Source organism: Rhinoderma darwinii, chromosome 9 (genome assembly GCF_050947455.1).
Source record: "Rhinoderma darwinii isolate aRhiDar2 chromosome 9, aRhiDar2.hap1, whole genome shotgun sequence".
In the NCBI taxonomy this organism is placed as follows: Eukaryota; Metazoa; Chordata; class Amphibia; order Anura; family Rhinodermatidae; genus Rhinoderma; species Rhinoderma darwinii.
Window position 1 is genome coordinate 10,496,323 of NC_134695.1, and position 15,064 is coordinate 10,511,386.

General features: G+C 42.3%; 1 protein-coding gene across 2 annotated transcripts in view; it reads right to left on the reverse strand.

The window, feature by feature from the left end:
- Positions 1 to 848: 848 nt before the first annotated feature.
- STIP1 (stress induced phosphoprotein 1) overlaps positions 849 to 15,064 on the reverse strand; it is a 45,402-nt gene continuing 31,186 nt past the window's right edge. For both annotated transcript variants that reach the window (XM_075837244.1, XM_075837245.1), the window contains exons 12-14: positions 7,477 to 7,580; positions 3,223 to 3,395; positions 849 to 1,179 (exon numbers count right to left, since the gene is read on the reverse strand). In XM_075837244.1, the coding sequence (XP_075693359.1) occupies positions 1,107 to 1,179; positions 3,223 to 3,395; positions 7,477 to 7,580 (350 nt within the window). In that variant the 3' untranslated portion in view covers positions 849 to 1,106. The remainder of the gene's footprint in view (positions 1,180 to 3,222; positions 3,396 to 7,476; positions 7,581 to 15,064) is intronic.

Here is a 15,064-nt window from a genome sequence, read left to right on the forward strand (position 1 = left end):
GATACTGTTCCACACAATAGTCTTGTTCTGAAGCCACGGGGACTGGGGGGGACGGGGACCATGTATGCAAGTGGATAAAGAATTGGTTAAGAGACAGAAAACGGAGTTGTTTTAAATGAAACTTACTCAAAACGGGCTGAAGCCAGCAGCAGGGCACCACAAGGATCGGTGTTAGGCCCAATTCTTTTTAATTTCTTTATTAATGATCTTGTGGATAGGCTTGATCGCAAGGTGTCAATTTTTGCTGACAATACAAAACTTTGTAGGATACTTAAAACTCAGCTTGACTAGAACATATTACAGAAAGCCCTAGATAAGCTGGCAGCATGGGCAAAACATGGCAGATGAAATTTAACATTGACAAAATGTAAAGTAATGAATTTAGGAGGCAATAATAGCATTAATTCATATACATGAAATGGAATAAAACTGGGGATAACTGAACAAGAGAAGGACCAGAGTATTCTGGTAAAAATAAGCTAAGCAGCAGCACTCAATGTCAGGCAGCAGCTGCAAAAGCAAATAGGATTTTAGGGTTAGAGAACTGGTTAGCGCAGTGCCGCTGTTACACCACAATTATGGTGCATGTTTAGCGGAAAGAAGCAACAACTTAATAATGAGGCGTTCACTTCTTAATAAATCTGTTGCACCTTACTTCTGCAGAGCAGAGCGTGAAGACTGGCGTATGAAGAGACATCTGCTCCATAGGCTCTGCTGTGGAAGCCTGTATTACAGGGACCTCTAGAGTGAGAAACTAAATTACAAAAAAGAATAAGGCAATATTACAATCCGGAGATTTGCACATGCAGTTCGTGATAAACTAAACACTTGCATGAGTAAATCAAAAATCTTGTCACATGCTGCTCTTTATTAACAGGATTACAAATCAACTTAACAACTGGGAGAGATTGACAGAACAGCGCAATACTAAGAGTGTCTGGCGCATGGATCTCTCCCCTTATACTTTGCAGAATCAAGACGGATCTTTCCAGCATGTCCATCAGTTCTGAGCTGCTTCCTCACAAGTGGAGAGAAATAAAAGGAGTAGCAGAAGGGAGGAGGGAAACCAGCTGTTGACATTGGAGAAAAAGGTGCAAGGAAATTCATCACCGAATAGCTATTAATCCAACATCCATCAGTTTTTGGATTTTCTGGGCAATTACTGGGTTCTTTAAATGTCTGAGGAGAAAAGGAGAAAGTAAGACATGGCTTGCCCTATAGAAAAAAAATAATAAAAACACTTGACCAGGAAGCTATGAAATATGAGCGGTCATAAAGCACTTAATCTGGGACTCAAAAATCCTGTCTGCTCAGACTATGACCCTGTTCTGGGTCTTAGATTGTCAGGCCTGGCCAGTCATGTTAATACTTTTTTCCTGCTTCAGTTTTTTTTTCTGTAAGTAAGTTCACACGTAGCAAAAACCACTGCAAATTTTCCACAACGGATTTAGTTGTGGAAAATCCACAGAAGAATACAGTAGCAGCAGAGTGCATGAGATTTGAACAATTCTAATTTCTGCTTATTTATCCAGCATGTGGAGAACGCTCTTGACCTACAGTGCGTTTTTATTTTATTTATTTTTTAAATCCACAGCATGTCAATTGTATTTGCGAATGCGCTTCTTTTTTGCTGCGGATTTTCTCCATTGAGTTAAACGGGGAGGTAAAACCAGTTTTTGCGGCAGAAAAGCTGCAATTCCGCTGCAAAAAAAAAAAAATCACAACTCAATATTATGCTTACACAGAATTCTGAGCCTCATCTAGGCTGGCATCCTGGGATGACATTTCATCCCATGTGACCTCTGTAGCCAAATCACAGGCTGCAGCAGTCACATAGGATGAGCCATCATCCCAGCACGCCGGGTTGCAGAGGGACGCGTCGCCATGGCTACTTTTTACGTGCAGTTTTCCACAGTCGACATTGCAGCTGAAAAACGACAACACAATTTTTTGCGTTTTCTTTGGCCGCAATTCCATTGCAGCACCCAGGGCGATAACACTGTTTTTTACGCATTGTATCCGCCCTGTGTGAACTTACCAAGATTTTTTTTTTTCTTAACAATATCAATTTAAATCATGGATAGCTTCACCAAATTATATTTTTTTTAAATCTTTATTGAGATGGTTCCTTTGCCATGAATTCGTATTAGAGAGCTTGAGTAATATTCTGTGATTGTAGTAAAAAAACAAATCAAAAAACAACAACTAGTTTACCAACACCGCGTTGTACTCGCTACTGACAGAATTATTTTATATTTTAATTGCTAAAGCCTATGACAGTACTTCTACAGGGTGGGCCATTTATATGGATACGCCTAAATAAAATGGGAATGGTTGGTGATATTAACTTCCTGTTTGTGGCACATTAGTATATGGGAGGGGGGAAACTTTTCAAGCTGGGTGTCGACCATGGTGGCCATTTTGAAGTCGGCCATTTTGTATCCAACTTTAGTTTTTTCAATGGGAAGAGGGTCATGTGACACATCAAACTAGAGAATTTCACAAGAAAAACAATGGTGTGCTTGGTTTTAACGTTACTTTATTCTTTCATGAGTTATTTACAAGTTTCTGACCACTTATAAAATGTGTTCAAAGTGCTGCCCATTGTGTTGGATTGTCAATGCAACCCTCTTCTCCCACTGATAGAAACACCGCAGAAGAAATGCCTCCCGATCTGACCCCCTTAGACTTTTATCTTTGGGGTCATCTGAAGGCAATTGTCTATGCTGTGAAGATACGAGATGTGCAGCAACTGAAACTACGGATACTGGAAGCCTGTGCTAGGATTTCTTCTGCGGTGTTGCTATCAGTGTGTGAAGAGTGGGAGAAGAGGGTTGCATTGACAATCCAACACAATGGGCAGCACTTTGAACACATTTTATAAGTGGTCAGAAACTTGTAAATAACTCATGAAAGAATAAAGTAACGTTAAAACCAAGCACACCATTGTTTTTCTTGTGAAATTCTCTAGTTTGATGTGTCACATGACCCTCTTCCCATTGAAAAAACTAAAGTTGGATACAAAATGGCCGACTTCAAAATGGCCACCATGGTCGACACCCAGCTTGAAAAGTTTCCCCCCTCCCATATACTAATGTGCCACAAACAGGAAGTTAATATCACCAACCATTCCCATTTTATTTAGGTGTATCCATATAAAATGGCCCACCCTGTATATTAAATGTTAATGCATTTGACAGTTAGTTCAAGTGTATTACTTACTCGCTCAGTGCCTGTGGGTCCTTTTGCATCTGTTCTAATATAAGCCTCATTGCTGGATCACTCATTATTTGCTGTACTTCTGGATCTCCCATAGCTCTGCGCTTTACATCCTCGGGACTGTCATTTCTGTTGTACTGAGACATCAAACACCTTTGATAACCCTCACTTGCTTCCTGTATAAATAAAACAGATGCATTTTTATTACATGCCATAGCTGCTTTCCAGATCATTCAACAGCATATAAAAGCAGCGGTTCCCAACCGGGGTGCCGCGGCAAAGAGCCGTCCAGGCGTGCCGCGGCACTCCGCTGATCCACTGCAAGCAAAAAAAAAAAATAATATTAAAAAAAAAATATATATAGATTTTTTTTTTGCTTCAAGCTCCGCCCCCGTTGTAGCAGACGTGACGCGCGGACGTCTGCTACGAGTATCGCCCACCACTTCCCACTGACTGAGGGAGAGGAGCCTTTAACGCTGGGCAGGGTAAGTGTTTTTTTTTCTTTACATTGTTAGCAGTTGTGTGAGAAATGGAGCCAGAATGCCGGAAGTTGTAGTCCTCTCCTCTTATACCTCCTCATGTAATGTCCTCGGATATCCCATAACAGCCTGGACATGCTGGGAGTTGTAGTTCTTATACCTCCTCCTGTAATGACTTATAATATCCCATAATAACAGCCTGGACATGTAAGATGAATTTGGAGTCAGATTTTTAGTTTCTGCCTTACAAAAAAAACGTTGTGTGAACATACCCTAAGAGTGTAGTGCTTGTTTTAGCCATTTTTGTCGTTTTGTAAACAATTTGGTAGGGGTGCCCTGAGAATTTTTATTTTTTTTGGGGTGCCTCGAGCCTGAAAAGGTTGGGAAACTCTGATATAAAGAGATGAGAGAAGTACCGAGACACCATCACTTGGTTATTGTACATGTAATAAAACACTAAAATGCAATGCAAGACCGGCATTGTTACTTATAGCAACCAATCACAGCACAGATTTCATTCTGGTCTTTTTAGCTAGTGGCTCTTCGGATATATTGACCACACTTCATAAGTCATTTTAATGCCATTTCTATCCATTTGCACATCTGTAAACATCCCCTTAAACTAACAGCACATATAAAAGTTGGATTATATAATAAAATTTACCAACATTGTCCTGAGCATCTTTAACCCATTCCCGAGATAGATAGAGACACGCTGCAGGGTGCCGGGTATGGAGCGCGCTCTCTGGCTGAGCCCGCTTCATAGTACAAGTGTGTCGGCTGTATCTCCATAGAACAAGCGTGTCGGCTGTATCTTACCTAGATTATTTTATCTAGATTAACTAGAGGAATCCCGCTAGTTTAACCCCTTAGATGCCACAGTAAATTGCGAACGGATGTAAACGTGATAATTGCGATGTTTTTTTTCGTAGATAATGCAGGTTTCTTTTTTTATACACATCCTTTTTGCTATTTAAGAATTTTTATTCTTAAAGTTTGAAAATTGTAAAAAAAATAAGCTTTTTTACATTTCAGCTATTTTTTTTTTGGTAATGACATAGTTTTACCCTAAAATAGACCTTTTATTTGTGATCATCATTGTCTACCGTAAATTTTAACATATTACAAGTCTATATTAGGGTAATTGGGTGAGCGCTAGCGTTACAACAATGATTGGCGGGGGGCGGCTTTTTTTGGGGGTGGGTATTTTATGTGTATTTATTATTAAAAATTTTTTGCACTTTACTATTTATTACTATGGTCTGTCCCTCAAAAGGTCAAAAAAGACCTTTGGGGGACTTTATATATTTTTTTTCTTTTTACACCATGCTTTTTCACTGTAAGGGTATGTTCACACGGCAGCGTCCGTTACAGCTGAAATTACAGGGTTTTTTTTCAGGAGAAAACAGCTCTGTAATTTCAGCCGTCATGGCATGTTGAGGTGCTTTTTCGCTGCGTCAATTACGGACGTAAATGGAGCCGTTTTTCCATGGAGTCAATGGAAAACGGCTCCATTTAACGTCTGAAGTAGTGACATGCACTTCTTTGACGCGGGCGTCTATTTACGCCCCGCCTTTTCACAGCAGGGCGTAAAAAAAATGGCCGTCGGAACAGAACATCGTAAGACCCATTCAAATGAATGGGCAGATGTTTGCCGACGCTATCGAGCCGCATTTTTGGACGTAAATTGAGACGGAAAACGCCCGAATTACGTCCGTAAATAAGCCGTGTGAACATACCCTAACTGGAGCTGCACAGCAGCCCCAGTTACAGAGGGAAATCAGTCCTCTCATAGTGACGATTGTCACGAATAGGGCTGTGCTGGGTCTAGTTAGAACCAGCAGCAGTCTGTCAGTAACGGCACCCGGCGATCATGTGACCAGTCACATGAACATTGGGAGCAAGAGAGACAGCGGCACGGCCGCTGCCTCTATTTCTATACACAGCGCGCATTGAGCGCTGTGTACAAGTGATTAGAGAAGACAGAAGCAGCGAAAGCTGCTTCTATCCTCTCCTCAGGGTTCCCGGCAGTCACTGACAGCCGTAGACCCGACATTCAGCTGCCCGATCACGCGGGCAGAAAGTTAAAACCAGGGCCGTAAAGAGTCTATGGCGTGGGTTTTAAGGACCCTGACAGCTCGCAATAAAAACACAGCCAGCGGTAGGGAACCAGTGAACCCCTTAATGACCAGCCTATTTTAGACCTTAATGACCAAGCCATTTTTTACGTTTTTCCATCGTCTCATTCCAAGAGCTATAAAGTTTTTATTTTTGCGTCGACATAGCTGTATAAGGTCTTGTTTTTTGCGGGACAAGTTGTATTTTTTAATAGCACAATTTTGAGGTACATATATAGAAAAAAAACTGAAATTTCGCCTCTTTCATGTCTTAAATCTACGCCGTTTACCGTGTGATATAAATAACAATAACTTTATTCAGCGGGTTGTTACGATTGCAACGATACCAAATTTGTATAGATTTTATATGTTTTACTACTTTTACACAGTAAAAACGCTTTTTTTTTTTTCAAAATTATTTGTTTGTGTCTCCATATTTGAAGAGCCATAACTTTTTTTATTGTTCCGCCGACGCAGTTGTATGAGGGCTTTTTTATTGCGGGAAGACTTGTCGTTTTTATTGGTACCATTTTGGAGTAGATGCGACTTTTTGCTCACTTTATCACATTTTTTTTAAGTCAGGATTCACAGAAAACAGAAATTTTTCCATACTTTCACATTTTTTACGGCGTTGACCGTGCGGGTTAAATAATGCAATAGCTTTATAGTCTGAGTCGTTACGGACGCGGCGATACCAAATATGTGTAACTTTTTTACTTTATTTTGTTTTTTTAATAGTAAAGCAGTTTGTAAGGGGAAAAAGTGGGTTTTTCATATTTTTTTTTCCACATTTTTTTTTTAAATTAACTTTATTGAACTTTTTTTTAAAACTTTTTTACAAGTCCCACTAGGGGACTTTAATATGCGATTCTCCGATCGCTATTATAATACACTGCAATACTTTTATATTGCAGTGTATTACTGCCTGTCCGTTTAAAACGGACAGGCATCTGCTAGGTCATGCCTTCAGCATCACCTAGCAGGCATTTGCTACAAGCAGACCTGGGGGCCTTTATTAGGCCCCCGGAGACACTCGGCGATCTTATCGCCGGGTGTCGGTGGGAGAGAGAGGGAGCTCCCTCCCTCTCTCCAAACCCACTCAGATGCGGTGCAAGCTATTGTGCACCGCATCTGAGGGGTTAAACGGGTGAACGATACTAATATTGATCTCACACGGCAGAGCCGGGACGCCCCCAGCTGCCTCTGACAGCAGGGAGATTTGACAGCTCCCTGCTCTATTTACTTATCCTGATGCAGTGCCGTAAAAAGGCATATGCATCAGAATAAAGCCCGTTAGTGGCCGCCGTTAAAAGGCGTATTGGCGGTCACTAACGGGTTAAAGGAGTTTGCCAACTTCAGGGGATTTTCTAATTGGCGTAACAGAATGGTTATTATGAATGACATCACCGCACCATGATCAAAGCACCATAATGACTGGGACGAATAGAGGACAGTGGTGGGAGACCAAAGAATATTGTAAAAGTATATTACAAGTTTATTTTTTCCAATTTGGTGGAGCCTCATGGGTTTTTCTTATTGCCTGAGAACCCATTTAAATAAAATCATGAAAGCATCATACTGATCATAGCGAAGGTTAATACACAGGTTGTGAAGAGTATCCACAAATAGATGGTAACCTATGGCAGGTCTTTGTACCCTACCTTGCAAGCAGATTCCAACTCTAGTGCTTTTTGATAGACATCCATAGCCTTAGTGTAATCTTTCATGGCCTCTAGTGCAGCAGCTTTGCGAGTATAGCCTTTAACTGTAGGGAGAAAAAAATTATTATATTAACCCCTTTGCGCTCAGTGACGTACTATTCCGCCGTGCTAAGTGCATCGTTCGCACTGAGCTCCGGAATAGTATGTCGTGGGAGTAACGGCCATGTCGGCCGTCTTCCCGACACATACAGGAGCTGTGACAGCTGCTGTCTCGTACAGCAGTTGCCACAGCTCCTTCAGCGGGGACCGATCACTGTGTCCTCGCTGATTAACCCCTTGGAAGCCGCGTTCAATAGTGATAGCGGCTTCTTAGGGGCTAAGCTACCATCGTCAGCCCGCTACACGATAGCCGCCGGCGATGGTGGCTATGGCAACTGGACGCCTAATAATGCCATCCGGCTATGCCATCTACGGAAGCCTAGTGGGTCCTGACTAAGTTAGGACCCACTATGCTTGCTGTCAGTGAGTAGCTGACAGCTCTAATACACTGCACTACGCATGTAGTGCAGTGTATTAGAATAGCGATCAGGGCCTCCTGCCCTCAAGTACACTAGTGGGACAAAGTAATAAAGTTTAAAAAAAAAGTTGTGTAAAAATAAGAAAATAAAACATTTTAAAAGTAATCCTAAAAAGTTCCCTAATCAGTCCTTTGTTATTAATAAAAATAAACTATAAGTAATTGGTATCGCTGCGTCTGTAATGGCCTGAACTACAAGAGTATTTAGTTATTTATGCCGCACAGTGAACGCCGTAAAAGAAAAATAAACCATACTAGTCACAATTTTTTGATCACGTCACTTCCCAAAAAATGGAATAAAAAAAAAATACAAAAAAAAAAAAAAAAAAGTCGCATGTACCTAAAAATGGTGCTGATCGAAACTACGTTATGGCGACACAAAAAGTACATGATTTTTAATAAAAAGTATTTTATTGTGCAAACCCCATAAAACAAAACAAAAACGAAACATATGGTATCGCCGTAATCGTATATCGGAGGCCGGTGCTTCAGTCCATTACCGCACTAGGGCCACCGCACTGTGGGATAGTTCTCAAAGCTGGAGAATCTTGGCAATAACTATTGAGTTACGTTTCTCTGGTAAAACCTTCTGTTTTACAGGGGGAAAAAAATAAAATAAAATAAAAATAAAAAAAGCCTTTTTCTTATACCACACCCCGATGTACCGCATGGCCATGTACAGGATGCGTTATGAGGCAATACTTTGCTTCTTGTACTATACGAATAATGAGCAGCACCCACCCCGAGATGACCCCAGTTTTGACAGTTTGTATTAAACGGAGACCCCCTATTAGACCATTTCAGTGCCCGGTTATCCAAAGCATACACCCCCCCGAGAATTGTATTTCTATTGAGGTGTCCTTGGTACATTTTAAAGGGAGGCTTCAATTCCGCCAGTACCTGCCGGGTAAGAGGGCAAGGTATGGCGTGAAGATGTATAAGATGTGCGAGAGCGCATCAGGGTATACCTACAAATTTAGGATATATGAAGGGAAGGACACCAGTATTCAGCCCCAATAATGCCCCCACTTACTGGGAGCTAATGCAAAAATTGTGTGGGATTTGGTGCACCCACTGCTGGACCAGGGTTACCACCCCTGCCTGGATAATTTTTATACCGGCGTCCAACTCTTCAAGTGCCTCGCTTCCAGAAGTACTGCGGCATGCGGCAATCTGAGAGCCCTCCCTAAGACTATGCTTGGGCAAACACTCAGAAGGGGTGAGAGCAGTGCACATTCTAGCAGCAACATATTGTGTGTCAAGTACAAGACACGAGAGATATCCTTGTATTGACAATACAGTACCCATGTACCTGTACGAGGTACCAGTACAGAATCCCCCCAAACCAGACTGCATCCTGGACTACAATAGGTGCATGGGAGGGGTGGACTTGTCAGATCAAGTTCTGAAGCCCTACAGCGCAATGCGGTGTGGTATAAGAAGTTGGCCGTGCACATCATAGAGATGGCATTGTACCATGCGTATGTGCTACATCGATGTGCAGGCCAGACGGTAACTTTCCTGGATTTTCAATAGGTGGTTATCAAGAACCTAATCTTTAGGGACCAGGAAGGGGGGCACCCAGTACTTCTGGAAGCAAGGCCACAAGCATAGTACCAGGGCAACACTTTCCAGAAGTTCCCCAAACTGGCAAGAAGGGAAAAAGTCAAGAGGTGCAGAGTCTGCTATAAGAGGGGGATAAGGAAGGATACAATATATCAATGTGACACGTGTCCCGAAAAACCAGAGCTCTGTATGAAAGAGTGTTTTAAAATGTATCATACATACCTTGATTATCAATCTACCCCAGTTTTACTTACCCTGATGCACAGCTTATCCCCCTCATATTTCCCTTCTGAGCCTTGCCATGTGTCCAGGCAGCCAATAACAGCCACATGTAGGGTATTGCCACACCCGGGAGAACCCACATTACAATTTATGGGGTGTGTATCTCCGGTGGCGCATTCTGGGCACAATATATCGGACACTGAAATGGCATACATGTATAGAAAATTGCAAATCTAACACTGCACCATCTGCTGCGCATTACCTTTTAGACAATACCTGTGGGGTCAAAATGCTCACTACACCTCTAGATGAATGCCTTAAGGGGTGCAGTTTTTAAAATGGAGTCACTTCTCGGGGGTTTCAACTGTACTGATACCTCAGGGGCTTCTGCATACATGACTTCGCTCCAGAAAATCCCCAGTAGGCCAAATGGTGGTCCTTTCCTTCTGAGCCCTCCCATCGGCCCAAACAGCCGTTTATCACCATAAATGGGGTATTGCCGAACTCAGGACAAATTGAGCAACAAAATGGGGTATTTTATTCCTTGTGAAAATAAGACATTGAGCCAAAACTACATCTTATTGGAAAAAATTATTATTTTTTTAATTCACAGCCCAATTCAAATAAATTCTATGAATAAACTGTGGGGTCTAAATGGTCAACACCCATAAATGAATTCCTTGAGGGGTGTAGTTTCCAAAATGGGGTCACTTCTGGTGGGTTTCCATTGCTTTGATACCTCTGGGGCTCTGCAAATGCGACATGGCACCCGAAAACCAATCCAGCAAAATCTGGACTCCAAAGAACAGATAGCGCTCCTTTCCTTCTGAGCCCTCCCATGGGCCCAAACGGTAGTTTATCACCACAAATTGGGTATTGCCGCACTCAGGACAAATTGGGGCATTTTAATCCTTGTGAAAATAAGACATTGAGCCAAAACTACATCTTAGGCCCCATGCACACGACCGTATTTTTGTCCACCCGTAAATACGGGTCCTTGGTCACACGAATTCGACCCGTATTGCACCAGTATTTATGGACCCGTGCCAGTAAATACGGGTCCGGTGTCACCCGTATTCCACCCGTATTTACGGGCACGTTTTCTCTGCAAAATTACACTGCAGTAATCGGCAGCCCTTCTCTCTATCAGTGCAGGATAGAGAGAAGGGACAGCCCTTTCCGTAATAAAAGTAAAAGAAATTCATACTTACCCGGCCGTTGTCTTGGTGACGCGTCACTCTCGACATCAAGTCCGACCTCCCCGGATGACGCGCAGTCCATGTGACCGCTGCAGCCAGTGATTGGTTGCAGTGGTCACATGGGCTGTAACGTTATCCCAGGAGGAAGAAGCAGGGTGTTCTGGGTATGAACGCCTTTTTTTTTTTTTACAGCTTTATCTATATTGTGATCGGCAGTCACTGTCCCTGTGGCTCTTTGCGCCTTATTGGGAAGAAAATCTATTTTTTTAATTTTACAACCCAATTCAAATACACGCTGTGAAAAAACTAAGGTCAAAATGGTAACAACCATAAATGAATTCCTTGAAGGGTGCAGTTTCCAAAATGGGTCACTTTTGGGGGATTCCTACTTTTTTTTGGCACCTCAACACTTCTTCAAACGTGGCACGGTGCCTAAAAGATATTCTAATAAAAAGAGGCCCCAAAATGCACTAGGTGCTTCTTTGCTTCTGGGGCTTGTGTTTTAGTCCACGAGCGCACTAGAGCCACATGTGGGGCATTTCTAAAAACTGCAGAATCTGTACAATACATATTTAGTAGTATTTCTCTGGTAAAACCTTCTGTGTCAGAGAAAAAAAAAAAATATAGAATAAAATTGAAATTCAGGAAGAAAAATTAAATTTGCAAATTTCACCTCCACTTTGCTTTAATTCCCGTGAAATCCCTAAAGGGTTAAAAAAAAAAACTTTCTAAATGCTGTTTTGAATACTTTGAAGGTCTAGTTTTTAAATGGGTGTTTTATGGTGGTTTCTAATACATAGGCCCCTCAAAGCCACTTCAGAACTGAACAGGTACCTTCAAAAAAAGCCTTTTGAAATTTTCTTAAAAATTTGAGAAATTGCTGTTTATGTTCTAAGGTTTGTAAGGTCAAAGAAAAATAAAAGAATGTTCAAAAAACGATGCCAATCTAAAGTAGACATATGGGAAATGTGAACTAGTAAATATTTTGGCTGATAGAACCATCTGTTTTACAAGCAGATGCATTTAAATTCAGAAAAATGCTATTTTTTTTAAATTCTCAATTTTGCAATTTTTCACAAACACTGAATAGATCATCCAAATTTTACCACCAACATAAAGCACAATGTCTCACGAGAAAACAATCTCAGAATCACTTGGATAGGTTTAGGAATTCCGACGGTATTATCACAAAGTGAAAGGTCAGATTTGAAAAATGGGCTCTGAGCCCTAAGGCCCAAAATAGGCTGCGTCCTTAAAGGGTTGAAGACATTTGTATTCTTAAATAATATCGTAAGTTAATATCTCTATGTTGAAGGCTCCAACGTATTAAAACAGGATCTGTTTTAGGCTTCGTAGTCCCCACTAGCGGCACACTGCTTTCCGCGGTTGTTTTTCTTTAATCATGCTTCACATGGCCATTGATTCTTTAACCCCTTAGGCTGGGTTCACACGAGCACATTAACGTCCGTAATAGACGGACGTATTTCGGCCGGAAGTCCCGGACCGAATTCAGTGCAGGGAGCCGGGCTCCTAGCATCATAGTTATGTACGATGTTAGGAGTCCCTGCCTCTCTGCAGGACTACTGTCCCGTACTGTAATCATGTTTTCAGTACGGGACAGTAGTTCCACGGAGAGGCAGGGACTCCTCGCATCGTACATAACTATGATGCTAGGAGCCCGGCTCCCTGCACTGAGTTCGGGCTTAGAACCCCCATAAAACACCCCATTTTGAAAACTAGACCTCTCAAAGTATTCAAAACAGCATTTAGAAAGTTTATTTAACAATTTAAGCATTTCACAGGAATTAAAGCAAAAAGTGGAGGTGAAATTTGCAAATTTCATTTTTCTTGCTGAATATCAATTGTATTAAAAAAAAAAAAATCTGTAACACAGAAGATTTTACCAGAGAAACACTCCTAAATATGTATTGCCCAGATTCTGCAGTTTTTAGAAATGTCCCACATGTGGCTCTAGTGTGCTCGTGGACTAAAACACAAGCCCCAGAAGCAAAGAAGCACCTAGTGCATTTTGAAGCCTCTTTTTTATTAGAATATATTTTAGGCATCATGCCAGGTTTGAAGAGGTGTTGAGGTGCCAAAACAGTAGGATTCCCCCAAAAGTGACCCCATTTCGGAAACTACACCCCTCAGGAAATTTATTTATGGTTGTTACCATTTTGACTCCAGTTTTTACACAGCACGTATTTGAATTGGGCTGTGAAATTTAAAAAAATAAAAATGTCTTCCAATAAAATGTCATTTTTCATCAAAATGTCTTATTTTCACAGGGAACAAAATACCCCATTTTGTTGCCCAATTTCTCCTGAGTGCAGCAATACCCCATTTGTGGCGATAAACTGCCGTTTGGGCCCATCGGAGGCCTCAGAAGGGAAGGAGCACTGTGTGTTCTTTGGAGTGCAGATTTTGCTGGATTGGTTTTTGGGTGCCATGTCGCATTTGCAAAGCCCCAGAGGTGTCAAAGCAATGGAAACCCACCAGAAGTGACCCCATTTTGGAAACTACACCCCTCAAGGAACTCATTCATGGGTGTTGTGACCATTTAGACCACATAGTTTCTTCACAGAACTTTTGTTAATATACTCCATTTTGTTGCCCAATTTGTCCTGAGTGCGGCAATACACCATTTGTGGTGATAAACTGCCGTATGGGACCACGGGAGGGCTCAGAAGGAAAGGACCAGCGTTTGGCCTACTGGGGATTTTCTGGTGCGAAGTCATGTATGCAGAAGCCCCTGAGGTACCAGTACAGTTGAAACCACCAATAAGTGACCCCGTTTTTAAAAAATACACCCCTTAAGGCATTCATCTAGAGGTGTAGTGAGCATTTTGACCGGAGACATACACCCCATAAACTGTAATGTGGGTTGTCCCGGGTACGGCAATACCATACATGTGGCTGTTAGCTGCCTGGGCACACAGCAGGGCTCAGAAGGGAAAGATGAGGGGGATAAGCTGTGCGGAGTGCATCAGGGTAAGTAAAACTGGGGTAGATTGAAAATCAAGGAATGTATGATACATTTTAAAACACTTTCATACAGAGCTCTGATTTTTCGGGACACGTGTCACATTGGTATATTGTGTCCTTCCTTATCCCCCTCTTATAGCAGAGTTTGCACCTTTTGACTTTTTCCCTTCTTGCCAGTTTGGGGAACTTCTCCTGGAAAGTGTTGCCCTGGTACGATACGTGTGGCCTCGCTTCCAGAAGTACTGGGTGCCCCCCTTCCTGGTCCCTAAAGATTAGATTCTTGATAACCACCTCTTGAAATTCCAGGAAAGTTCCCCTCTGGCCTGCACATCGACGTAGCACGTACGCATTGTACAATGCCATCTGTATGATGTGCACGGCCAGCTTCTTATACCACACCGCATGGCGCTGTAGGGCTTCAGGACTTGATCTGACAAGTCCACCCCTCCTATGTACCTATTGTAGTCCAGGATGCAGTCTGGTTTGGGTGTTTCTGTACTGGTACCTCGTACAGGTACATGGGTACTGGTGTCGCCATGTATTGTTGTCAATACAAGGACATCTCTCTTGTCTTGTACTTGACACACAATATGTTGCTGCTAGATTGTGCCCTGCTCTCACCCCTTCGGAGTGTTTGCCCAAGCAGAGTCTTAGGGAGGCCTCTCAGATTTCTTCTAGCAGTGCCGCATGCCGCAGTACTTCTGGAAGCGAGGCACTTGGAGTGGGACGCCGGTATAAAATTAATCCAGGTAGAGTTGGTGACCCTGGTCCAGCAGCACCAAATCCCACACAATTTTTGTATTAACTCCCAGTAAGTGGGGGCATTCTGGGGGCTGAGTACTGGTGTCCTTCCCTTCATATATCCTAAATTTGTAGGTATACCCTGATGCGCTCTCGCACAGCTTATACATATTCACGCCATACCTTGCCCTCTTACCCGGCAGGTACTGGCGGAATTGAAGCCTCCCTTTAAAATCTACCAAGGACACATCAAGAGAAATACAATTCTCGGCGGTGTATGCTTGGGAAAACCGGGCAC